Source organism: Chamaea fasciata, unplaced genomic scaffold, assembly GCF_029207755.1.
Source record: "Chamaea fasciata isolate MVZ Bird 193981 ecotype frontalis unplaced genomic scaffold, bChaFas1.0.hap1 SCAF_3, whole genome shotgun sequence".
Taxonomy (NCBI): domain Eukaryota; kingdom Metazoa; phylum Chordata; class Aves; order Passeriformes; family Sylviidae; genus Chamaea; species Chamaea fasciata.
In genome coordinates, this window is record NW_027094088.1 from 74918439 (window position 1) to 74945559 (window position 27121).

The 27121-nt window shown below is 38.1% G+C and overlaps 1 protein-coding gene across 4 annotated transcripts; it reads right to left on the minus strand.

Moving 5' to 3' along the window:
- Nucleotides 1-752: 752 nt before the first annotated feature.
- FHL5 (four and a half LIM domains 5) lies at nucleotides 753-24082 on the minus strand. 4 transcript variants are annotated; one of them, XM_066179526.1, is made up of 6 exons: nucleotides 23915-24082; nucleotides 10891-11072; nucleotides 8537-8711; nucleotides 6057-6226; nucleotides 3795-3981; nucleotides 753-2597 (listed from the first exon to the last, which is right to left on the minus strand). In XM_066179526.1, the coding sequence occupies exons 2-6, from the start codon at nucleotides 11047-11049 to the stop codon at nucleotides 2446-2448; spliced, it is 843 nt and encodes a 280-aa protein (XP_066035623.1). In that variant the 5' UTR covers nucleotides 11050-11072; nucleotides 23915-24082; the 3' UTR covers nucleotides 753-2445. The 4 variants fall into 4 exon arrangements, with proteins under 4 accessions (XP_066035623.1, XP_066035622.1, XP_066035624.1 ...); XM_066179525.1 differs by lacking the exon at nucleotides 23915-24082 and adding an exon at nucleotides 23640-23729; XM_066179527.1 differs by lacking the exon at nucleotides 23915-24082 and adding an exon at nucleotides 13330-13787.
- Nucleotides 24083-27121: the final 3039 nt, after the last annotated feature.

The window sequence follows — 27121 nt, forward strand, 5'->3', positions numbered from 1 at the left end:
GTTTACACTTATATTCCAATACCTATCACCTATACTGAAATGGTCAACTTTACTTTAATCCAATCTCCTTAAACTACTTTGTGCCACCGTCACCAAAAGATGGAGGCTGGGGGGAAGAAGGAAGAACTAAGGGTAACACCCTAAATCCTCCATCTTGTCCCCCCATGCACCTATATTCTAAAAACTCAAAACTACATCATTTCTCATTCTATACCAAACTAAACTACTTTTTTTTCACATCTTTGTGATTTGTAATTCTTCCCTCAATGTTGGAAGCCGTTCCCATGGACTGAAGTCAAAGGCAGTGTCCTCCTGAGCTCTGTACCAGGGTCTCCAACCCCCCTGTACAGCTCCAAAACCCCCTGAACAGATTCCCCCCTGTACAGATCTCAAACCCTCTTGCTCAGGTCTGTGGCCTCCCAGGGCATCCAGAGGAATGCCCTGGACTCCAACACATTAACATTTACTAATTTCTGATAGCTCAGTGTGAATTTTTAGAACATCATACATAATAGTGAACCGTGAACTATGTGTGTTTGTATGTATATATACATTTATACATTTAAGGCAATAAAACATATTTCTATTTATGGGAATCTAAGCCTTACCAAGAACCTGTGTCAGCCATGGTAGATGTGTAAATAGAAAAGAAAGCAGCTGGGATAAAATGGAAAACATAAAATAATCAAACTCTAGACTTCAATAAAAGCTACCATGGAAGAAGAAAATGAAAACCAAAAATTAACACCACATAGAGAAAAAGATCAATATTTTATTGACTGACAACACACTGCTATGTACTCATTGGTCAGTCATTTTCCACACTGATTTTGTGCCACTGCAGTTCAGCCCTGGCTTAGCCATGCACACCTTTTTTTTTTTTTTTTTTTTTTTTTTTTTTTTTTTTTTTTTTTTTTTCTTCTTTTTTTTTTTTTTTTTTTTTTTCTTCTTCTTTTTTTTTTCTTTCCACTTTTCTACCTAAAGTAATGGCTGTCTTCAATACAAATAAAGGCCACTCAAGTTAGCCAAAACCTCTGTTATTTGCACTCAAGGTCAGAGTCTGAAGAAGGATGACTTAAAGACATGTGAGATGAGAACTCAAACTGTTGGACAGTGCAGAACCTGCCATTCCTAATGTCACTGCTCCGTCCACAGTGGCCCTGTACATGAGCCAGGCCACTGTAACACACACTATGGAAGAAGAAAAGAAGATAGATGTTCGTAACTCAGCTCTAGATGACCTTTAATAGTAGACATTTGAGTGCTGGGGCTCAGCAAGTAGATATAAAGGCTGGCTACCTAGAAACTAAGGCCCTGTACTGCAAGCAAGAGCTGCCTGGCTTGCAATGACAATTACTAATTCTTGACATACTGTTAAAAAACACGTGGCTAATGGTGAAATGAATCAGGAATTGGTTCTGGAGAGTTTATAGCCTGCTGTCCACAAGCAGAAATTTGCAAGCAGAGGAATGAACTGTGAATCAAAGGCCAAGCAGGTAAGCTCTTTAACAGGGCTTCAACTGCAGGCAAAGCGGTTCTGAATGACGGAAAGTACAAGGTTAAAGGGACAAGTATGAGTAGGCACTTTTGTCAACTAATAAAAAGACATATTTTAGGCCTGTGTTTGAAGGTGTAGCAAAGACAGTAGAAACAGTGTCTTAAGGCATATTAGTTATTGGAAAATGTATGTCAGTACTATTCAGTCTTGGGCAATCCTTACCTCCTGCAGTAGCTGAAAATACGGGTTTATTTATGTTCTAGAGCAGCTATGCCTAAAAAATTACCCAGTTTTGGGAAAGGACCTGTACTATAGTGTTTTGGGTGACTTCTTTGGGTAACAATCCCAGTAAGGGAAGGAAAGTGACCTTTTTTTCCACTGAATTGGCCTTTGGAATGGGCCTCTGTCTCTGCGGTCCTCGATATGAAAGCATCTCCTGCTCACAATTTCTGCCTGCTTTGTCAGCATCTTTTTTGCTCAAAGTATGGATGAATATATTTACAAGGTGTTCTCTTCAATGTTATGATCCAACAGAAAAATGCTTGTGCCCAGCTTTATATGTCAAGATCTGCATCTGTGAATCACTGCTAATGCCTCATCATTATTCATATGCCAAACAGACTTTACACAACCCTCCTTGGTTCAGAGGTGATAAAAGATAAATTTTTAAGCTTCTAACAGTAGAGTGCAGTGTGTTACAAGGAAAACATACTGGAGTTAGGCTTAAAATATATACAAATCTTTTCTGCATTGTTTTATTAACCAGTTTGGGATGGTTGTGTAATTTTTATTTATAAGCAGTTGAGAACTCTGGTGGAGTTAAACTGCTCTTGGAAAGTTACTTGAATGACTAAATTACTGCAGTACCTTTTATCTGGTTTTCTTTTAGCAGACCAATGAACTACGTTGTTACAGAATAATGCAGCTGTACAGCTTTCCACACAGAACTATGAAGCAGAGCCACATTTGTGGCAAAGGATGTCATCCTGCTGAGTGAGGAATTCCTGGCCCACCAGGGAGGCCGAGCATCTCGCACAGTTAAAGCATTCCCCGTGCCACTGACGCTCCTCAAACGAGATGTATTTGGCACCTCCGAGAGCTGAAAGAGAGTGTCACAAGAAAGAAGATCTGAATCCAGTACTTCTGGACATGGTTCAGTAGTGCAACAGATGACTTTCTGATGTGTGATCAGGTTGTCATTCATATAGCAAATGGAAGAATTAACAAAAATCCATAGTGTGAAATATTCTATATTGGCTGAATCGAAAAATAACTTTAAAATTTAAACAGTGAAAAATATTTCAAGCAAAGCCACAAGTCTCTTGCTTGTATATCCCATTATGAGATCTGAACACAATGGGTTTATTAGAATGTCCATTCAGGTTTGCTGATCTTCCCAACAAACTCTCATTAAATTTATTTGTAATATGTTGAAACATACAGTTTCTATACAACTCTGAATGAAATGTAATAATGAAGTTTCTTCAAGATGGGTTCTTTTGGAAATTACCAGATAATGAAATTCCTAGGAGAATTATCTGAAATAAAATCTTGAGGATTGCAGGAATTTGAATAGTTTTGGTTGATTTTTTTTTTGTTTTGTATTTTTTTTTTTTTAAATCAAGCACATGTGATTGGATATTCATCCATTTCTTTGTCCAATGACATATGCAGCATGCATCTGTAAGAATCAAGCAGTACTTTTCAACAGCTGACTCCACACATGATAGGATTAAAATGCAGAACACCAGCAAATGCTCTCAGAAAACTCCAGCTATCACGGACCAGTGACATGCATGTCTAATTAGAAATCATATATAAATATAGAAGGATGCATGAAATAGAGCCCTGCTGCATTTGGCAAGCTTTCTAATTTGACAGGTGTGCCTTACCAGCAGGCAGTTAATCTGCATTCAGTTTGATCACATTTGCATTTAAAAACAAAACTGAAGAAATCACAGGGGGGCTTGTGCGTACTGTCCTGGGAAGAGCAAAAAACTCCACTTTTTTAATATTCTTAAGGAGGAATTTCACTACAGAAAGCACTACATCACATAATGGAGGAACTGCTTTGGGCACATGAAACAACTCCCATCAGTTAGGGAAGATGTGTGATAAGTATGGCCTAGCAAGATACAGGACATACGACAGAGAGAAAGTCTCTCTGATAGCTAACTCCTTCAGTCTTTCATTATGATGAGGGTATTTTTAATGTTTTTTTCTAAAGTGAAAGTCTTCTTTGAGAGGAGACCGATGATTCATTTCTGTCTGGTCCCCTCTAGAAGAAAAGACTCACCTGTAATAGGTTTCTTGCAAGCAGCACACTTCTTGGCATAAAATTTGCTGAAACAGTCAACACAGTATGGGTACTCATCTTTGGAAATGAATCTTTGTCTAGATAGCTGAGTTTTACACACAGCACACACAAGGCATTCTTTATGCCAAGGCTGGTCATCGTAGGTCACTCCTCCAGAAGTTATAACCTAATGTATTGACAAACAAGGACAGAGCAAAGAAACAAAGGTGTGAATAAGCACTTCCACTTGTTTTCTCTCTTCCAATATGCACAAGAGAAGAGAGAGTGGTCACATCAACTTTTTTTCGTCTGGATTATCCATTTAATTAATGCAGTTGAACTCCAAATGCTACTGGTTTGTTATCCTCAATTTTCTATCCCAGTATAACCTCATAATTTGTAATAAATATCTTATCTTTAAATGAAATTTTTCTATTATACTGTAGATAAGTGTTTAGAATCAAGCATGCTCTCAGAAGAGAAATTCTCAGTGATAGGCAGTGGGTGAGAGAATTGATGCTGACATAATAGTTAATCTCCAACCAGCATTTTGCTGTCTCTCAACTGCAACAGTATTTTAAATAGGAAGAAAGACTTACTATTTAAAGTAAAGAAAGACTTCCTATTAATAGTAAAGAAACAGAAGTAAAAGAGAAAGGAGATCTACACGGTCAGAAGAAGAAAAAAATCATGTTTATCAATGTTATCCACTTCTCTTTGCCAGCAATTCACTCACAGCTCTGCACTGGTTATTTCTGAAGAGGGAAATTTCCAGTTGTTCTTTGGCTCCCATATGTGTGGTAAAGAGCTGATTTCACAGAATTTGTGAGAGACTGTACAGAGAAATTTTTATAAAGACAAAGATGAGCTGTAGGATAGTGTTTCTACTATCAAGTCACATGAAAGGGAATGAATGAATGAATGAATGAATGAATGAATGCTGTTGGAACAGGAGGAGAAAAAGTTGAAGAAACTTAAGTAAAAATAGTGTATCATCAAATTTCCCTGAGGAATACAGTTTCAGGAAAATAAAGAATAATACGGGGTCATGTCAAGCAATAAAGGGATTTAAATAGTTTCTGATCCCTTTAACATTCCAGTTTTGGGCTACTTTGTGGTTCCGTTTGCTTTTCCATTAATATCTAAAAATTGCTGACAAAAATTCAAGATTTGGTTTGGCAATTTAGTCACTTTGGGCTCAATTCTCATGTATGGGAATTGATGCAAGTTTCTGAAATAAAATGATTTTAGCTATTATGTAGGGGACTATTTGCATTCCCAGGATTTTTAAGAAGCAAATCCTGATTGTTTCATGTAGGAGTGTTCATTTAATGCAAATTGAAGGCTAAATGTAAAGACATGGGAATATATAAAAGTACTTTTGAAAGTTCAACTACTGAAGAAAAAAGTAGGCAGCATATTTTCCTGCAATTAAAAGCTTTTGTTAGAGGTAGAGGTTTACAAGAAATTATTACATAACTACAGGAAATTATAAGTTATTTGATGAAGTGAAAAAAAATAAATGCTTCCAGAGTGATGCAGGTACTAAAGAATAAAATTCTGCCATAAAAAGCAGCTTAAAACATTTCCCTAGAGAAAAGTATCACACTAGAATAGTATCATGCTTTGAGTATTTTCTTTAACAAGAGACAATCTTAAAAATGAGAAATTGAGGGAGGGAGGAATTGATTCATCTGTATTTGGGGGAAGAAAGAAATCAAATCAAGCTTTCTTGATACCCACAAGGGTATCGTCATAATATTGCATCAGTGGGACTCCTGACTAGTCTTATCACAACTGAATGTTACTTGAGCTGCTAATTGCCTGATGTATTTCAAGAAAAAATAGCCAAGATTGTGGATGATTTGCTCAGTTCAGGTGGCTAATTATGCATATGAATACATCTGAAAGATGATGGAAAGAGAGGCATGTTTACCAAGGCAAAATCAGAGATTTTCAGGAAAGAAGGGTTTTATATAACTTAGAACTTTTTAATGATTTTTGATTTAACCTTTGCTAAAAATCACAATCAATAACTAAAGAAGCCCAAAGCATTTGTTTTGGCAAATAAGTTTATTTCAGATATAATCAGTCTTAGATTAACAAGAGTGGACACTGTTGCAGTTGGCTTTCAGTGTCCAGTGTCAATGGGAAGACTCTGATCTTACCCTTAGTTCACCACACATTTCACATGAGCCAGCCCTTTCTCCCATGAGCAATATTGTCTCATTAGGGCAATTTTTGCATTGTGTGTTTAATTACCTTTTTGCAAGCATAGCAATGGTGAGCAAATTGCTTCTCAAAACAGGGCACACAGTAATTCTCATTGTCTTTGGTAATTAAAGGTTTTGTTCCCAATGGTTGCCGGCAATACTGGCAAACAAAACAGGATTCATGCCAGGAACTTCCCTTGAATTCCATTTTACGTGAACCTGAAAAAAAACCAAAGTGGACAATCCTCTCAGATATAGCCTTATAAAGTAAGTTTTAAATGTTGGGAATGCTCTTGTTTAGAACCTTCTACCTCAGCATCAGATTACCCAAGAAAACAGTTATCTTCAATTTAATAGAGCTTCTAAGAATGCACTTGAAATTTCAAGAACACATTCAGTGCCATATAATAATCTGGCAAAAGATACCTGAATTGCTTAAGCTGTGATTTTTAGTCTGTTCTTCTATGAATCTTTTGGGGTTTCTTCTTTGTGATTATGCTCGAATTGCTCAGCTTCTCTCAAACCAGAAATCTCAGTGATACTGCTCAGGCACACAGCACTTTTAAAAATTAGAGATTAATTTGTTGGATATTTAGTACATTTATTATTGTCCTGTCTTCTGTCTTTCTTAAACTAAGGCACCTTCACTTATAAATGCATTATTTATCCTAATCAGCCTAAACTGGCAAAATAAAAGCAAAATGAAAGCAGATTTTTTTTTCTGGGATACAGCACATTACACTGTCTTCTCCTAACTCACCATTGCTGTTCTAGACCAACAATTCTTTTTATCATGTTTAACTAAATACTTTTGATGCAGCACAAGGACAGAAAGTTGCTCTGTTAGATGTTTGTCAGAGGAGTTTCAGAGGTTTTATCTCTATGTACAACTGCCCTATCTTGATGTAGAAACGTAAGTCTACGGTATGCGCATATACCTGGGAGCAATTTTTCCAGTGGATCTCCATCCGTAACTTCCTACCTGTAGGTGACATCAGACTGCACAGAGAGGTGCAAGGTGCTTTACCATCCTTTCCACATGAAGAAGAGGATTGCTGCTATAACTGATTAATCCCACTGTACCTGTTCCCTGAACTGTGGGGCCAGTGAAGAAACTACTGATTGTATTTAGACACAAAAGGTTTGCAGCTTCATCCCAGTGATCAGAAGGCTAATTCTACTGTCTTTCACAACTAGATCTTCTCAACAGAGTTAGCAAGCTGATGAGAAGGAAGTTTATGAAACAGAGTCTGGCTGGCATTCCCATACCACTCTTGCGCTGTTTCTCTCGCCTTCAGGCACTTCCTGCAAAGATTTAGACTCTGTGACAAAACAAGCATCGTGGATATACACCAGAAGATAATTTTGCAAACCTGAGTGTATTCTGGCCCTTTTTTGTTCACATCTAGTGAGGTGTGCCTATTTGACAACATTTTTGTAAACTATTTAAGCAGTTTAAAATTCCTAAAATGTTTCAGTATAATCCTGTAAAAGTTTAAATTTAAGCAGTTTATAATGCTTAAAATGAACACAACTATATTGCTACGATATTTTTTTTCCACTAATGCAGATTTTACTTGTAATGAAAAGGAAACAAACTAAAGAAACAAACTAGTGTTACAGGTTGAATACTGCATGAGTAATCTAGTATCAATAGTAAGACTATAATTTTGCACAGTCTGGATCTTCCTGTTTGGCATAAAGATATACTGAAAAATAAAATTCCAACATCACTGCCAAATTTACTGATGTTTTCTGTTCCAAAAGTTAGGGACACACTTTCCTAAGCAAGCAGCTTCCTTTTGCAACAAATGGTGCTGTGACTTCTCTCTGATGCCTGTGAAGAGGCAGATTTTGGATAATCACTCTGCTGTATGAGCTTTACTGATGTAGTAGCAATGAAAAGTCTAAAGCATGTCCTGAACAGACACAATCAAAAGCTGAGAAGCAGTTTAGTGGAAAGTGCAGAATTTTCAAGGTTGCTAGTGGCAGGAAGTAAGCCGATTGTAAACATGGACAATATTGTAAAATGGACTTGTATTCATTTTAGTAAAAGTGCTGCTAATGATCTGAAGGTAAATTTTCATGCTTTGAAATTTAAACAAAAAATATTTCTGAGTGAAAGCGCTAGCATAAAAAACACAAGCACAGGGTAGGGTCAAGGTGGAAAACGTGCAGATGACTTGTCTAATCTGGCACTCCTGCTCACAATAGCTCAGTTTGTCTACCTTTGCTCTCAGCTGGAAATGCTTCCTAAGAACTGCAACAGAATGAAGGACATCACATGAACACATTTTACCCTGCATTGAACTCTTAATATTCTTATAAGGATTCATAAAACCTGTCAGTGATAGATCAGAAGTGTCTGTCTGCCTTCTTCCCACTGCTGGGAGAGTGCTACACACAAAAGAAGAGTAGTCACCTCAAAGCTGCTCTGAAAGTCAAGGACCTTGTAGCTTGGTTATTCCAAGAGGTGGTTATTATGGAAAATGTGGTTCCATTTCTCAGCAAAGGCCCCTGATGTCTTACCAGGCATAATGGTCCTCTGGCAGTGAAAACACTTGGATGAATACTCATCAGAGTAGCACTCGGTACACAGCAAGACCTCGTCCTTGGCAGCAAATGGTTTCTCCACAAGTGAGCGACTGCACTTGGCACACCTGAAACATCCCTCATGCCAGTGGCGGCCTTTGTAGGCCAGATCCTTGGAGAAAGTAAATTCATGTTAATGAAAACATTTATTTGCAGTGTTTTTATCCCTCGGTTCCTTCCAGAGCTAAAAGGAAAAGTGAAGAGCATTGCAGCGGTGGATCCAAGCAGAGGTGTGCTTGGAAAGATGTAGGTACTCAATGTCACACTGTTGCGTAGATGCCTTGCAGAGGCCATTCGGAGGTGCTTTGGCAGAATGTTCTTCTTTATGTAACACAGAGGTATGTTTTTATTGGAAGAATCACATTATATATAACAGTTGCCTTTCAAGGAGAAACAGGTGATTGACATTTTTAATGTGCACAGACCACTGGACAGGAAGCCCATATTCTATAGAATTCAAAATGAACCTTATGTATTTTCAATGTTACTACTTCTTCCAGCTGACATGACATGTCAGAAAACAAGCAATTAAAATCTCATTGAGAACAAAATTATTATTAGTAAGATTAAGAAAAAAATCATTGCTTTCGTTTACATCTAATATAAATCCCCCTGAAAACTTGGCAGAAAAAGAAATGTTTGTTTAAGACTCAGTGGTCTTAAGGGATGAAAGCGCTAACAGTATATGTATGAGAACCTGACTAAGAATTAAAAAAAAAACCCAAACAGCAGATTTAATTTTTCTGAAGTTAGAAAAGCAAGGGAAAAATGCACCTTCAAAAAAACTCCCCCAGCTAAAAAAAAAAACCCTGCCAGGGCTCTTTTATAAGAAACATAAAAGGGCACAGATCCAATGTCATTGTTCTCCTTTATTGTGTTCCTGCCTTTTAAAGAGCTAAAAATAAAAGAAATACCATGCTTTGTTTCAGGAGGTGCTGAGCACTTACCACTTTCATTTGCTTTGGTTGGCACTCTGAACCTTACAGGAACTAGGCTGTCAGCCCTGAGTAGCCTGAGGCAAAGACTGGGTGAGGAGGAGAGGAAGAAAACCAAGCTCTAACCCCTTGGCAGAGGTGAGACAATCAGCTGTAGATCTCTGTGTGCCACTTTTCTAGATGTCTCTAGCCAGGAGCACTCCTTTCTTACCACATCTGCTTTTTTCTCCCATTTTTTCTTCCCACTCAGTCCAAAGACATGACTTTTTGTTTATGATCTACAAAAACAGTAATCCTGTCACTCATTTAACTTTTGATTTTAAAGGTGAAATTAGGTGAACTCAAAGTATGTGTTCTCCTGGTGAACCTGGCTGGTGCAATGTGTTCTACATTACTGTGAATGAAATGCTGATGAGAGTTTGAGGAGTGGCTTCATCCAAATCAGCATTTTCCTAGCTTGATTCCTGTACTCAGACAATGTGCTTTGAAGTGCTTGGGCTGAGAAAGCCTTCCAAGAGGTTTATTTTAATAACTTTCTGTCCCTTCTTTTCTAAGGAACATAGGCAAAGAGAGCATGGGGAGAAGGTGACCAGTACACACTGAACTTGGCAAAACAAATGCTTTTTGATAGGTTTCATTTGACCTTAAAATTCAAAGTCAAATATATGTGCTCTGAATTGAAGTATGGGGTACTAGAAACCCTGTCAAAGACCACAGAGGAACTTGAATTATTAATACATATTGTAAAAAAATAAAGAGGTAAAAGGAAAGACAAGGTCAGAAACACTGTCACTAATACCCCATCTGTGAGATGAGCAAGGTAAGCATGGAATTAAGCAGAAATTAAAAAGTACTTAATTTCCAAAAGAGAGAGAATATGCAAATTATAAACATGTTGTCTTGTCAGCTTGGCATCTGCTTGTCAACACCTACAGTCAAAGTAATTTATTCAATGCTCAAAATATTTTTTCAATTAACATCATAGAAGTTCCAAGGTGTCAATAAACCTGATACACTCAATTACACCACCCACCCTATCACCCTTCCAGCACTGTGCAGCCAGTGAGTGACTGGAGGTAAAGGATGGAGCCTAGCTGAGGTCCCCACATACTCCACAGCCTTGCTGTATGCTTGGGGGATATGCATGTGCAGATTTCCTCATCTTTGATCCCAGAGCTTTCCTATTCAGGGAAAATAGCACTGTTTCACTCTGCTGTATGTGGATGTACAGCAGCTAACTTAGGCCTCTTCAGCGCTACAGGGATATGCAAAGCGGTGGATATCAAATCCACCATTAAAGAAATTGGATTTGTGTATGATTTAACAAGGAACACAAAGTGCAAGCTGAATCTTTACCTTGGAGCTGCACTCAATGGGTTGCTTGCACTCTTCGCAGGGGTTGGCATACAGGCTGTCATAGCATGGAACACAGTAAGCATTTTCTTCTCTCAGTGCATATTTCTTGCCACGGAGAGACTGCAGGCAGAAATGGCAGTCTGTGTGACTGCTGGTCATCCTGCTGGGGCCCTCCACGTGGTCTAAAAAAGATGGGAAAATCGTGCAATTCAGTGCATGACCATTTGCTTGTTCAAATACTACATAATGCTGCATTACCTGCGGAAGTTAGGCATTTCCTGGTCATTTGCAATGCCCTGGATTTCTTAATGCTGGGTTGTTCTACAATAAAATGGTAGCCGTTAACAACATATACTGTGAATTGTATTATCTACATAATGGGGAGCAAGAGGGGTGCTTCAGCTTATTGTAACACTGTTTCAGGTCATCCACCTGAAAATGAAGCCATCTTCACACTCGCTACGTACAACTACTGGCATTATGGACATTATGTACAGGATTCTGAGATATGGTTCATCTAGAAACAAGGTAATGGAGATAGAAGCAATAATTCAGAAATGAAACCAACTGCGGAGTTAAAAGACCAAAGAGAATAGGCAGGCACTTTGTAGTGTGTTTCTGACTTTCTCTTGATAATCCTGTCTTTCTGCTCATTCCTTTTTTTTTTTTTTAAATACCCCCACGTCTACCTGACCCAACAGAAGGAAGACAAGCGGTTCCAGGATATATGACTGTTTTTGCATTATCCAAGCTGTGCTGCTAATATTTGGCGGCATTGTAAGGTCATACAAATACCCCTGGAGAGCAAAAGAGTATAATACAAAGAAAAAAAAAACTAAATCATAAGTCAAACACAATCAGAACTCAAAGAAAGTTTCCCTTGTTGTTATTGGAAAAGATTGTTTTTTCTTACATATTTCTTTATTGCCAGATTCCATGTTGGCAGTACCAAAATAATGTGAGATATTTTATATTTCAGTGCCAGACAAGTGCAGGAAATACCACAAATCTATTGAGAGTCAGTTGTATGAATTTCCCATCCTTCAGTTTTTCAGGCTAAAAAGGCTTGGACAAACATCCAAACCTCAGCTGCTTATAGATCTGTAACAGTGAATTTTTTAAGGATTGTGGAGACGAAGACTTATTTCAGTCTTCTTATTGCTGGTTGGATCACCGTCACTTCGCTAAAATTGGGTCTTGATTCTTGGAAATGAAGGAAGAAGAAACCAGAAAGTCCACAGTGAAACAACCCCAAAAACATCTGCTGGACTCGTTGAATTGCACTCCTCATTAAATTCAACGGGTGTAGCTAGAGCCAGCACCAGCAATCATGAATTTTAGAGGAGCTGAAAACAACTGGGAAGGTCCCCTAAAATATTTACATATCAGTAAATTTCAGCAGCTGAAATTTTTGCACTTTGAATAACAAGGCAAATTAGGGGTTTTTTAACCAGATGCAGAGCCTGAGAATAAGGAAGAACATACAGAAGACAAGATTCAAGGGAGTTCTTATCCATGACAAGGCCTGCATCTAGTCCACTTGAAGTCACACCCTGGTACTTTGTTTTTATATACTCACTGACTGTCTTACACCCATGGTTCAGTTTTAAAAATGCATAAAATCTTTTTCTGGGTTTCTGCTTCAGTAAGCTCTAAACCAAAGTGGTTGCTTGAGCTGTGAGAAAAAACCAATTACTGCAGGTTTCCACTGTCACCAGTGCATGAGGTCAGGAATTTATTAATCTGTTCTGGGAGGTGTAGTAGTAAAACAGTGGAAAAGGGGCAGGGAGAGAGGCTGCCATACTTATTTCTGACCAAAGGTAATTAATGACTTGATTGGAAAACTTGTTGCTCCTGCAAATTGAAACTCTAAAGAGTTGAATTGATATATGATATTTCTTACTACCCTTAATATTTGTGTCAGCCAAAACAGGGTGTAGTAAGGAAATAAAATAATCTGGAACTCAGATCAGTGGGGAACATGCTTTCTTAAAAATATTTCTGATCTGTTTTATGTGCTATCCTTGGAAAAATAATATAACAGGGCTTGAATCTGAATCCATTTCCTTAAGATCAAACTGAGATTTGAATTTGTAAAAAATAAACCCATTTATACGAGAAAATTATATCCATCAGCTTGTACATTTACAGAGCATGAAATATAAAAACCAGGCAGAGCTCAGTGCATTTAATGCACAATCACAGTCATGACCAAAGTCAAGGTTAAGTTTTGTGCATTTTGGTCTGCATCAGGGAAGAAATAGAAACTGGTGTCTGAGGACACAATCAAGGAGTGTTTGTGATTAACTGTGCTCCATAGTCAAGGTCACAGGACATGCTTGAAACTGGGTTTCAGAGGATTTTAATTTCTTTTTTTTTTTTTTTTTAGTGGGAATTAAAGTTATGAATTGCCTTGGATGATAACCCAGAGTGACCCACCTTTCTGATCCACTCCTTGCAGGATCAGTACTCCTGCTTCCTGACAGTTTCATCTCAGCCTAAAAGTGGCAACGGCAAAATCCAAACAGAGAATTCATGAAAAGTTTTGTTACTTAAAGCATATTTTTGTTGCACAAAGTCCACCAACAAAGAGCTTCCCATATCTTTACAAACATCTGTTTTCTCATTCTAATGAATGTCAATCAGGTTTTTAAGTTATCAAAAACTCTGCATACCAAGTAATTTTCTTTAAAAACCGGTTCTCTTGATTATTGCTTTTTCTCCCCCAGGAAGTCTGTCTGTTCCAGGAAGCTCAGGTTGTTTGCACAAACAAGACTCACTACTGTAATACTTCAGTACTACTGAACTTTTAATGTAATCATACTCCTAAACCCCTATATGGATATGGGAGAAAAGTGCTATTAATCCTGTTCTACAGATAGGACCTGTTGCTTGAGAACTTTAAAAGAAGTAACCCCAAGAACAGAGTCAGAGCTGGAGGGCTGCTCCTCTAGTAAAATGCTCAAGTTGCCCAAGACTTTTTCCAGAAAGTCTTCAGAATTTGACCATGAATCATCACAAAAGACCATGTTTGGGAATGAAGCAGCAATGGTATGCAAAAGAATGAAGATTTTTGAAAACCTTTTGGCTGAGATATGCATAACCTTTGAGAACTACCTTTACTATTACAAAATGCAACAAAAAAGGCAAATCCCTTCTCTCCCAGCACTACTTATCCTAGCTACAATGAAAAAGTAATGGCATGAACACCATGAAGTTAAGTAGAATGTTTTTCTTGTGCTTTGATCCTAATCTCTAGAGAAATATGTTTACTTTAAGTTTGCTGGAAGCTAGACTTTGTGTTTTGAAGGTCAGTTAAGAAATCTCTGGAGATCTGATGTTATTCACTCTCATGGAACGAAATGCTGACTCCAGCATTCCAGCTGCTAACTTGAGTGATAGGCACAGGGAAAGTTTGCCATGTTGCCATTCCTTGGGAAAAGATGATTTTACTGTTTAAATTGGAACATTTTAAACTGGAAGCTAAAAACTGTTGATTTTTATGTACCTGGTAGGCAGGGATATGTGGTATCAATTTTAGTGTTAAGAATATTCCAAGGAGGTGCAGAGAGACGTTGCCAAGGACATGAGGATATTGTAACTGGAGTACCTGAGGCCAGATTTGAGAATGAAGCAGTTTCATGGACTGAATGATAAAAGAGATGAACATTAAAAAAAAAAAAACAACAACAAAAACAACAAAAAAAACCACCAGACCTGGCTAGTCAGCCTGCTGTTAAAGCAGATTAAGATAGAATTTAGCTACAACAAATTAGGACAGGGACTTTCTGGAGAGTCAAATGATTTTCTATAAAATGCAGAGTACTAGAAAACTTCCAGTGAAGAAAGCTGTAAGAACATGGCTGTGAAGTTGTGAATCCTGATAAACATGGAATCGTCAGGAAAAGAATGCTTGTTTTCTCACTGGAGCTAAAAAGCAGAACCAGAAGGTTAATATACCTCCCAATAATTTATCTTGATGTTTTCTAGAAATATATGTTAATCTTCCTCACATCATACAAGAATAAAAAGCCCAGAAACATTCATACTACTCAGGAAGAAATTAGTATATACATATGGATGCAGATATGTACATAGAGGTAAAAATTTTCTATCTTTCATTTTGTGGCAATTCTAATGGACTATTTCCAAATCTAAATATACCTGCCATTGAACTTCATCATATTTTTCTTTAAGAGCATACAATTGTTGGAATAAGGCTCTTTCTTAGAGAGGCATAAAGAAAGAAAAAACATGGGAAAAAATCCTTTGAACAACACTGAAGGATAAGAAAAACAATTTGATCTCTTACGAGGAGGACACAAAGCTGCCCCAGGCGCTTGTTCATTTTCAGGTAAGTGCATGTTATCTTTTAAAGCGATTTGCCTTATTTGCATGAATTTGCTAACTTCATTTTACTTATTTCTATTTTTGTCTCATGCATTTACATAAATTAAGGGTTCTGTAATACTTGCTTTTCTAAAAATGGCTAGGGAAGCAATAGCAAGTAGGGGCATATATCACAGATCAAGTCAAACCAAGAACCTACAGGAAAAAAGACACAGATATTAACTCTGAACTATCTTATTTCTGTGGCACAGGACAGTAATACAGTGTCAAGTTCTGGAAGCATCTGAGTGAGTGCAGACCTCTCACAGATGAAATTCTCCTTTAAGCAGTCAGGATGGGTGCCAAATGGGATGCAGTTGTCACAATCCAAATATTTTGCATCATGGTCCACAAGTGACACTTTTGGTGGAGTGTCAAGGCAAAGCAGGTATTTTAGAGGTTGGTCTGGTAATTCGTACTGAATTGTACTGTGTTTACACACCCCATAACTACATGCAAAAAGGGCAAGAGCTGTGGCTTAACTAGGGGATCAAGCATCTCAGGAATTTTGTAATTTTTTCCTTAATTGGTATTGCTGTCTGCTTTGTTTACACCATACAAACTCATACGGTGTCGTCATCTAAATTCTTCCCCTTTTTTATTTTTTTATTTTTTTTTTCTGAAATAAAACCAACATTTTTTACAGGTTTTCACACAGTCTGGTAGAGCGAGAGTTTTCTCCTGGGTCATTATGGAGCTCATTCCTTTCTGACTACTGTCAAATGTATGAAATAAAATGAAGCAATGAAAAAATTCAGCTGTGCACTCTTGTAACTTTTAATGTAAAATCCTGTCAGTATTCTTAGTTATACTTCCCACACTGAACCATAAAACAGGTTTGAGGATTGCATCTGTTACAAAGGGCTCATCTGATAAAGAATACTCAAATTAACTGGTGAGTTAGATGGGACAGAATGGCACCCACAACAAACTGGCAGATGGCACCATAATGGGAGGAGAGGCTGATATACCACTTGGATGTGCTGTTATCCAGAGGGACCTCCCCATAACCAGAGATGTGGGGTGACAGGAGCCTCATGAGGTTCAGCAGGGGCAGTTGCAAGGTGATTCTGTGATGGACTACAGAAAATTTATCACTGCTGAATGGCAAAAGAGGGAGGGTAGAAGTTTCCACAAACCCTCAATATTCTCCTATGGGCATTAGAACAGGAGTGGGGGCATTCTCATAACAACAAAACAGGGCTCTTGTACATGCCTGTTTATTTTAAGTACCCTTTCTTGCCTTGACACTCACCTACAATCCATGATTAGAAAATCATGAATGATACCTCAAAAAGTGTTTAAATAGAAAGTGGAAGTTACAAATGAAGACATGCACTGAAGTCCTGATCTGAGTGAGCTCATCCCTGTTGTGCAAATCATAGACTCACAGAATTTTAAGGGTTGGAAAGGACCTTGAAGATCATCTCCAGTGCCACGGGCAGGGGCACTTCCCACTACACCAGGTTGCTCAATGCCCCATCCAATCTGGCTGTGAATACTTCCAAGGCTGGGGCATCCATAATTTCTCTGGGCTACCTGTTCCAGTGCCTCATCACCCTCACAGTGAAGAATTTCTTCCTAATGTCTATAATAAATTTTCCACCTTTCAGTTTGTACACATTACTTCTTGTCCTATCACTACAGTGCCTGATGAAGAGTCCCTCTCCAGATTCCAACTAGGCCCCCTTCAGATACTGGTAGGGAGCAGCTCCAGTGGAGCACTTTGGAACCACCTCTGCTAGAACAGCATCTGCACAAAATGCCTGCACAGCTGGGCAGAAGTACCCCAAGGAAACAGCAGCACCTCAGCCATACTGACACCAACACCACCAGGCAGGGACACACCTCCCTGGAAGTGATACAAGCCTGGCTTTGGGACTGAAAGATTTCCTGGGGCAAACTGTAGTAAAAAGAAATGATACCTGTAATACAAGGATGAGTGAAGTGCCCAGAGGTCACCAGACAAAACAGTCTTGCCACTAACAAGAACTAACAGAACTTCAATAGGGAATGCTGATTCTGATAGTAATCTTTAAGGTCTTAAAGAAAAATATAAGTAATTTTTTGTCTTTGCAGATGTTTTAGCTGTAGAGACCAGATTTCCCTACCCTTATATTTTATTTCAGGAACAGCAAGGTGGATGAAGATTACTCTATTGTGTGAGAAGGAGTGCATCACATGAATTACAATCCTTTTTTTATAAAAAATAACAACAACTGACTATACAGCTCAACTTTTTCTAGAATGGTTGTGACCTACTTAGAACTGCTTTAACAAATAAAATGAGCAAAAATATAAAAATCAGCAGCAGCATTGTTAGCAACAAGCTAAAATTGGAAAGGGTTTTCATTACTCTATTTAAAAAAAGAAAGACTCGCTTCCCCCAAACCCAAACGTAAATCCCCAAGTGATGATCAAGCATCTGCTGCAGTGCCTTTTCCTCTAATCTCCAGCTGTGCTTGGCCAACTTGACCTAATTTTCTGAGGAAAAATATAAACCAAGACACAACACTCTTTTAATAGAAGGATGACACCTTATCAAAATGAACCAAACCTAAAATTTCCTAGTCTCAGCCTTGTTAAGAGATTGTGATGAGTTAGATGGCATTACAGCTTTGGAAAAGCAAAGGCTACTGTCAGTAGTACCAGTATGTAAGATCCCTACTTCAATTATCATTGTTCCCAATGATAATTGGGATTTGGTATTTTGATTTGCAGGCCAAATATTCCATGGGCTAGTTTTTCTGCTTGCAGTGTTCCATCAGGCTTGGCTGCTACCTTCTTATCAAGCTCATCTCTGAAAATACGATGATGTGGCTCTGCAGAAAAGCCCTGGGCTGCTTATTACACCAACAGAAATCATTGTTTGTAAAGCCACTGCTCTACAGTCTAAGAAATGCTGGCTACTGCAACTGTAGCACTGCAAATGTCTTTCCATTATATGCGAGATGTTTGGGGTGACCACTGCTGTGTCACTCTCCAATCCTTCCCTAGGGAAAACAGGCGTCAAGATGGGAAATTCCAAGAGGCAGGATCAAGTAATAATGGAATGGCATGGGTTGGAAGGGACCTTAAAGTCCCTGCCATGAACAGGGACTCCTCCTAGTAGACCAGGCTGTTCAGAGCTCCATCCAGCCTGGCCTTAAACACTGTCCAGGATGGAATGTCCACAATTTCTTTGGGCAACAAGGACAGAAGAAGGAAGCAGAAATATTGAAGAGAGATAGAAACAGCCTGATCTCTACCTATGGACTCTGGATTTTTGATGACAACACAGTAGGTATGGGTATGATATTTAGCATTAATGATGCTCTGCAGTTGCACTGTTTTTGGAATACAGACATAATAATAACAGCAGAAGCATATTAAAATACATATATATATATATATATTGCATCTGCTAGGCAGACAGACCTGGAGCAAGTAATCTGGTAAAAAAAAAAAAAGTCTTGTAAAGAAAACGTGAAACAAGTGTCACTCTTTGTATTCCACTGTTTTTATAGTAATGAACGGGTTATTCGATACAACTGAGACAGATGGCAAGAAAGGTTTCTAGGACAGCGCACAACAAACAACCAACATAAAAATATGCTGTAGGTATTCTTCAACAGACTTACTTGCCTTCCTTCTGCTTCCCTCTAAGTGTTACATGACCACCTGCTGTGTCTTCTCTTGAAATGCACCACTTAGAACACTGGTATCTGAGTGCAAATTAATGTAGCTGAACAATTTATCTCAATTCATGGATGCCAAATTAGGTGATTTAATATTTCCTCAATTAGGGTTTAATTCTGCAGTTTAGGGTTGCTGTGCTCTTATCTGTTGGGCAGTTCAATGCACAATTCAGTTATGAAGTCTCAGCATCTGCACCAATGTTGCAGTTACTAAACAGTGCAATTCAGCTGTGCATCCATATCATCAAAGACATGGAAGTACAGCAGGGTGGCTTCTTGCTTTTATTTCCTGCCCTGGATGCTTTAAATACAATGTGGACAGGAAAACCTTATTAGTTTACCTATGTAGGTGCATCAAGGACATGCTACTGACTTTTGGGCTGGGAAAAAAAAAATATTCAGATATACACTTTCTTTTACATCATGTCCTATATTAACTGTTGATAGTTATCCATCAAATTTCATTCTAGAATAGTCAAAGGATATACAGACTCACAATATGGAAAGTGTTTTAGAAGTGGTCTCATAAAAGGAATTTTGAAGGCACTGAACATTTTTAGGAGTGAGGCTGGTAGAAAAAAGAGCAGGGAGTGGAGGTCTTTGGCTTTTTATTTGTCCTCTATCAGGGAAGAAAAATAACAGTGTCCCTAGGACAAATATGGGAAAAAATGTTGGTGGTTTTCCTTTTTTTGCTCTTTAAATATGTGACTTTCTGTATCATCCATTAAGCAGGCAAAAAATGTTAATTAAAGACTTCTGGAGTCTTGAACATTTGAGTAGATAATGTGCTGTCAAACAAGATAGGGGACAACATGGCACTGACTCCATTACCTTGAATCCTCACATCCTGTGGCAGCGACAACAACCAGTCCTTACAGAGATTCAGCCCTGGGTTCCTGCCAGTAACATTTGCCACCTATTTGAAGCCTTTGTGACTCTTACACTACCTGTTCTGCCTTCTTGGGAGATAAAATCTGCAGAACAATTATGTGACTGGGTATCCTAACATTTCCTTTAAGCCTTAAAAGTCTCTGCACCATACATTAAACCTTTTCTTTTTATTTAAAGTAGTCTAAGAGTGGCTATGATTTAAAATTAGTAGACCATGGTATTCTGTCTTTCTTTATTATGATGTGAGGTTACTGACCCTGAAGTAACTGCTCTGCTGGGATTTTTATAATGTCCTGATATGTGAGAAAGATTTTTTGTGGTTGGCACCATGATTTTCAGAGTGAATTTCTCTCTATGATTATAAATACACACTATCTAAAAATCAGTTCCAGCATAGGATTGACCTTATCTGATTGAAAGAAAATTAAGGCTAAAGTTTATCTGAACACCCAAGACAGTCAACATTTGCATCAAAATAAAACCCACCACTAAATCTTAGAACGCTGGAGGAAATTTGGTAAGAATGAAAACATTCCATCCTAACATTACGGAACATTTTAAGAACATGTCATTTAACTCAAGGATATTGTGGAACAGTGAGCCCACTGATACCAGTAGAGTCTGGCTGATGTGGACTTATTCTAGTGCTGATGCGAAGAATATAGCAACAACCATCTTTGCAAACCTAGAATGGAGTTGACCAGTTTTGGTAGAGGATGCTGTTCAGAGACCGTAATTCTGACCAGCTGTGGCGAAAAAGGTTGGTCTGAGGAGAGGGAGAGTGGAACACAGTGGCAGAAACTGCACCAAGAAACAAATACAATCCAAAGCCTTTTTGCTAATTTATGTAAAATTTATTAAAAATTTTCAGTAAAAAGTCTAAGCAAGTGATCAAACAAATTAATAATTCTGCTACTGATTTTTTTTAAAAAAATCCAACAAATCCAAACTGTTTGAGCTCTTAATTTGAAATATTGCTTGATGCTCTTCAATTTTCAAGCACCAAACTAAACAAAGATTGCCAATTAGAAGTGCAGCATGTAATAGTTTTTACTCTAAACATTTTTCCCATGCAAGTTAAATTTTTGAACTCTAACAATGCCACAGTTTTGCATGTTTTAGTACATAAATGAATCATGATAGGCTGAATTTGAAACTTGAAGAGCTCACTTGAGAAAGACTGAGCTCGATAAGCATGTTTATGCCTAATACTATTACGGCCTTCTGATAAATAAAATTAAAACCTAAACCTCTGAGGTATTTTTCAGTCTTTCTTTCAAAGGTTTCTGAATGCTTTTCTAACAGTAATAATCCCAAAACATGTTTGTGAGTTACTTGTCTACAAAAAAGGTTAATACTTGCCAAAGGAAAGTAATTGACTTCGTCAAGGTCAAAGAGCAAACCTGCAGGAGTGGGAACAAAAGAAGCCATTCACTGCACCTTTGCCATTAGACGGGGCTCCTCATCAGGCTGTACCCATGGCACTGGCCTGGGATAGTTAAAAGCAGTGTACAAAGTTTGCCAACTGGTCAACTCCCAGTGCTAGAGGTAGAAAACATTTCCAAATTTAGAGGAAGTAATAAAATGTTCCAGTGGCGCACTTTGAAATTGTCCTTTATGACTCTTGAGGTTATGATGAATATTCTTATGCATAATGTTCTGTCAACAACTACACCATCCTCTGGCACCTGGACATTCTTGCTATTAATTCTGCAAGCCATGTACAAAGACACATTACAGGAAGATTAATATTTTTCTGACTGATGAAGCCTCTTGAGTGTGAGGCCAGCAACCAGCTAGGACAGCCTGTTCAGATCCATTACCCACACTAGGCTGAGATGTGCAAGAATTAACCATGAACCTTGAACAAATTCAAAGGCAACCATAGCTGGGAAGAAAAATAGCATACTAGCATGAATGGAGTAGAATCAAAGAAAACTCTTAAGTGTAAGAGAGGGGTACAAATAGAGGTGATAGCTGACATACTACATGGCAACACAGAATGGGGACAGTCACAAAAACTAGCTAAAACCTGCTGAAGTCAATGAGCGAGGTGGTGTTTTTAGCTGAAGGACAGATACATCTGTCCTCTCCAGGGTGATTTCTAGCAGAAATTAAACTTAACCATCATTATGAAGGAACTAAGGCAGCGTAGCTTCTCTTTTTGAGTCTTCTCCTTCCCTTTATCCCTGCTACAGAATTTATGTCATGGGTTTTATTAACTTGTTTTCTCAGAGTCATGTTTGTATATTTCCACAAAAATGTCCTTACTTGATCCCTCTGACTTTTTACAGGAAAATACAAATGTATGAAACAAGGAGCTCACAGCCGCCGTTCTCATAAGAACTGCATGCCCAGTTCCCAGAGGAATGAATTCAGCTGCAGCAGCCCAAGTGTAGCATCAGCAGCATTTCACCACACCAGCTTCCAAACCTAGGGCACTAGAGATTTTAATAGAACAGTTGAACTAGAAATGAGCATCATTTACCCTAAATTGGCAGAGAAGTGTGGAGGAAACCTCAGCTCAGATTTACTCTCCAGGCGATCTAAAAGCCTTGACGGCACCTAGAGCTTGACTTGGCAGGAAGGCTGTTCCTTCCAACAGGTTTGAAATTTCACCCTCTGAGTTTGGGCTTGATGTTTGGAAGCACGCTGGTTAAAATATTTCTTTCTGTCTGTCCATGGTTAGGCAATACTGAAAGTTCTTAGCTGTTCTTTCGGAAAATAAAACTCAGGTAGGGAAAATAAATGAAGAAAGCTGGGATTATCGGTACAGAGGCAACAGAACAAATGCCTTACCATGTCAACCGAAAAATACATGCCTTATTAATCATGACTGCCTGCAAATTAATTGGAGACACCATGCATCAGAATCTCTTTCAAGCACCTTTTGAGTCAATTTTTCTCTAACCCTGCAAGTTAGTTAGCATCATCTCAATATTCTACCAAGTAACCATGCTTGAGTCAAAGTGACTTTCCTGATCCTGCAGTAAAATTACATAGGATGACCATCAGCAATCTGTTATAATGTCAATATATCAAATCCACTATAGTTTGTTCTGTTATTGTACAAATAGCAACTTGTCGCACAAAGAGAAGAAAAATATTAACACAAACAAACAAAAAAGGCATCTGAAACTTAATTTCTAAATGTAAATTCCAAAAAAAATTATGATCCTAAAAATAAAGAAAGATAACACAAAATGTCTTATGGAGGGAGAATTTGGAGATGATACTTGCTGTTTACAGCAATATTTTGACTTATTATAAAAATCAGCTTGGAAACTGTTTTACTTCCAAAATCAAGAACAATCCACATTAGGTGTTAAAATTACTTATGCCAGAAACAAGTGACTTAATAGAAAAGACACCATCTAGTTGTTTTTCTTGCAAAAGCAAATACCTACGAAAGCTTGCTAGGAGATAAAAATGCAACGGGAAACAAAATACTCATTTTTTGTTGGATGGTTCTTTGGAGTAAACAAAACTCATCCTCATCCCTTTACAAAGGAAACTCCAAACAATCTTTCCGCAAATTAGTGGGTGAGCCAATTAGTACAATGAAAAGAATTAATAAGAAATTAATTTTATTTATTAAGCATGGTATCTCTTTAGGTACACAAAATTAAAAACATAATATATATGTGGAAGTCTGCATCTAATTTATTCAGCAGTTTTGTGAGGAAAAACTTCCTGCATACTTGCTCAAAATATTAAATTAAGTACCTTCTATACTAACATGTTTAAAGATTATCAGATAAAGGAACAACGGAAAAAAACCTCAATACTCACATTTAGTTTTAAGCTGCTTCTCTTGGTAACTCCAGCAAGAAAATAAAGGAATAAATAATTACACGCCTTCACAGAAACAAGCATCCATCAAGTCCAAAAGAAACAGGACACTTTGCCAGAGCTATTTGAGGGTCCCATCAGAATTTGCCTGGATGGGGGAAGGCTGAGGGTCAGTTTGTTTCCCTTAGACCTCATGACATGCAAATATCTGGCTGCCTCACCACTGAATCAAATCATTCTTTGACATACTGTGTTTACAAATTGCAAATACATACCATGTAGGAGGTTCTTAAAGAAACATATTTCTGAGAGTTCTCAAAAGGAAAAAGGCATTTCTGTTAAAAAACAAAACTGTTCAGGGCAAGGGAAAAAAGAAAGTAAGATGGAACATTATTCATCCCCAGATACACGCTGGTTCATGCATAATGAACCCAAAAGGCCTCATGTGGGCTTGTAAGTCAGAAAAGAAGAGAAGTTGAAATTACTAAAGTCTGATTGCTGTGTACAGGAAATGGGGGGGGGGGGGGGGGGGGGGGGGGAAGGGGGGGCAGGAAAAAAACCTCTTCCAGTTTCAGGAAAGACATTCAGGGACACAGCAGATCTCAGAAGTTCTGACACATCTTAAGCATTTTCTGGGCTCTAACAATTTGATGCTTTCCAGCAGGTAGGAAATTGTTCACATGGAATTACCATCAGTGTGGCAGCAATGGGCTCCTCTATGTTCTCTCTCAGTATTTCCCAGGTCTGGCTTTAGAGTCACAAGCCACCTCTTTTACTTTCTGCTTGGACCCAACAGGGGCCTGCTTTCACAGACAGGCTCCTGCACACACACAGTGTTCAGAGGTCCTTATACTTTGCATAGGACTCTATGCAGACCCTCAGTCAAATGCAGCTGAAAGTAAGGATTGTGTCCATTTAAAAAAGCAGGCTGAAGTTAGGCAGAGTGAAGAAAGAAAGGATGGCTGCTTGTGGTATGAACCACAACTGACCTCAAGGCAGATTTTTCCACAACCAAGAGCCAATAGATCTGAATCACTCGGTCTGTAACGTCAAGGAGGTGGGAGCTGTTTATCATCACAGATATAAGAAAGAAGGAAATGTTTGAATGGTTTAAATATGTATTATGTTATCTGAGTACTTTGGTAAAATTGCCAAATCTGGACATGTTCTGGAGGTTATGTGTGTCCAGATAGTGTCTCACCGTTAGAGAGTAATCCTCTGACACCTATTGCCAAGACCTGATGATCTCTGCTTGTGGTCTTGCTAAACCTCTCCAGACATGCAGTCATTACTTAAACAAGATTGATTTCTTTCCCCCTCTTTTAATTTGCGCTATAAGCTTTATTTATACCAAGCACCTTTCATTTCAAGGCTGTGATTTTAGCAGATTGAGGAGAGAGAGGACAATTTAGGTGTGAATTTGAGTGTAGAATGAGAATCGTAAATAGCTTTCTCTTGTCATTCCTTCCAGAAAGAAAAAAACCTGATAGTATAGTTCTTAACCAAGTACCTTTTCAAGTTCATAAATCAGATCCAGACAGAAGTATTTCTCAAGCAGATCTTTTGAGAGAGCTAATGACACTTAGAAATACTAACACAATTTGTTCTTGCCATCAAGCATGAGAAGTTCAGACACATCCTAGAGCACATCACTTTCCTCATGTTTCCGAGACTACTCCCAAATTTGTCTAAGCTGTAGATACATTAATAGAAGACAGTGCTAGAGAAACATCTAAAACAGAACCAGAGTTTTTCCCAACAGGTACAAATTAAGTACAAATTTGCTGAGGAGGTCAGCAAAATCCTATTGTTTCTTCAGACTATCAGGTGAATGATGCCTCTTGCAGCTCCTACAACACTTCCTGAAATACAAAGCAGCTTATTTTATTTGTCTCCCAACACAACGTGTCTTACCAACCTATGTTTTCATGTTGAGGGTTTGGGAAATTCATCAAGCAAATGGTGGTTCTCCTTAAACTACGCAAATTACTTGTTCTAATCGAGAATATTCCATTTTTAAAGAACAAAACCTCAAAGAGATTGCATTCCTTAATAATTCCTAAAGTAAGACTGTATTTTCCTGACAAAATATCTTTGGCACTTACTGAATAGCTTCTGTTATTAGGGCTAGCAGACAGTATCTATAATAAAGTACAATTGTTGTTCAAAATGTTTGGGCAGCATGGATTTGGAGGCTCAGAAAGCACTCAAAGGAGAAATACTACATGTCTTGTTCTTCTGCTCCTCTCTAACCATCCATTTTTGGCCTCTGCTGGAGACACAATACTGGGCTACATTGACTTTGAGTCTGACCCACCACAGTCACTCTTCTGTCATCTGCAAGAGTATGAAAACTTCCTATTAAACAAGAAACCCCAATCTACCCAGATTTGTAGAAATTTCCATTTTCTTGGCCTACTGTTACTTACTAGGAAAAACATACAAGGAGAAACCACTGCTTGAGTAGTCTTACTCATGAGCCTACAGAGAACAGAACCACTGTAGTTTTATCCGAACAAGCCCTCAGATTCATGCAGACAACAAAATCCAGTGATATTATTTAGAAACCTGTGCCAATTTTTTTTTAAGAAGCCGTGAAAGGAGAGTTGGAAGTTCTAACAGAGCAACAATTTGATTATTGTCAGCAGATCTGCAAGCAACCAACTAAAAAAGTCATCTTTGGGCACTTAAAAAGAAGGCAATGCTGTTGCTGAGACAGGTATTACTGTAACAATGGCTAATGCATGCACTCCAGTCTGAAAGTAGCAGCAGACAAGCTTGCAAACATTTTTAAGTGGTTGTGCGAAGACATATAAATGCATTTATAAATGTCAGTTTATGAGATTAAAAATATAATGGTGGTGTTTACACACCTTTAAGTGAAGGTCAGAGACTGACGCTAACACTTGAAACCAGAGAAAAAGTGTTAATTTGTATACTTTGTATACAAATTTTCTTTTTCTTTTTCAAAATTTTCATTTTCTTTGATATTTCAAAGGGCATTTTTGTTTTGTGAACTGTACCTCTGATTTGTAAGACAAGATTACTCTTCCTCCCACATACATTCATTCTAGAGAGAGGAAAAAAACCCCATGAATTAGCAAAATTCCTTTTCTCTTTCAGAAGATATAGTTCTGTATCATAAACTAAAGACTGAATTTCCAAATCAAGAAAAAAAATACCTGAGACAGTTTTACAACCATGTCTCCTTGAATTCTGTTAGTAGCCAGAAGATATCACTGAACTGTGGTGCTTCCATTGTATCGACTTCCAAAAATCTATTTTTTAACCCTTCTTATAAAATAGGCTGGAATATAACAAGTTGAACACATGATAAAGTAAGTTCTGTAGTAAGTTCATTATTCTACCAGCATAAAACTGTCAAACAAAAATACAGGGACATTGAGAATGGTCTGTTAAGTCTAACAGTGCATATTACCTCTTGCTGTTCGAAAGCTGCAAGTTGCAAAATGACCAAACAC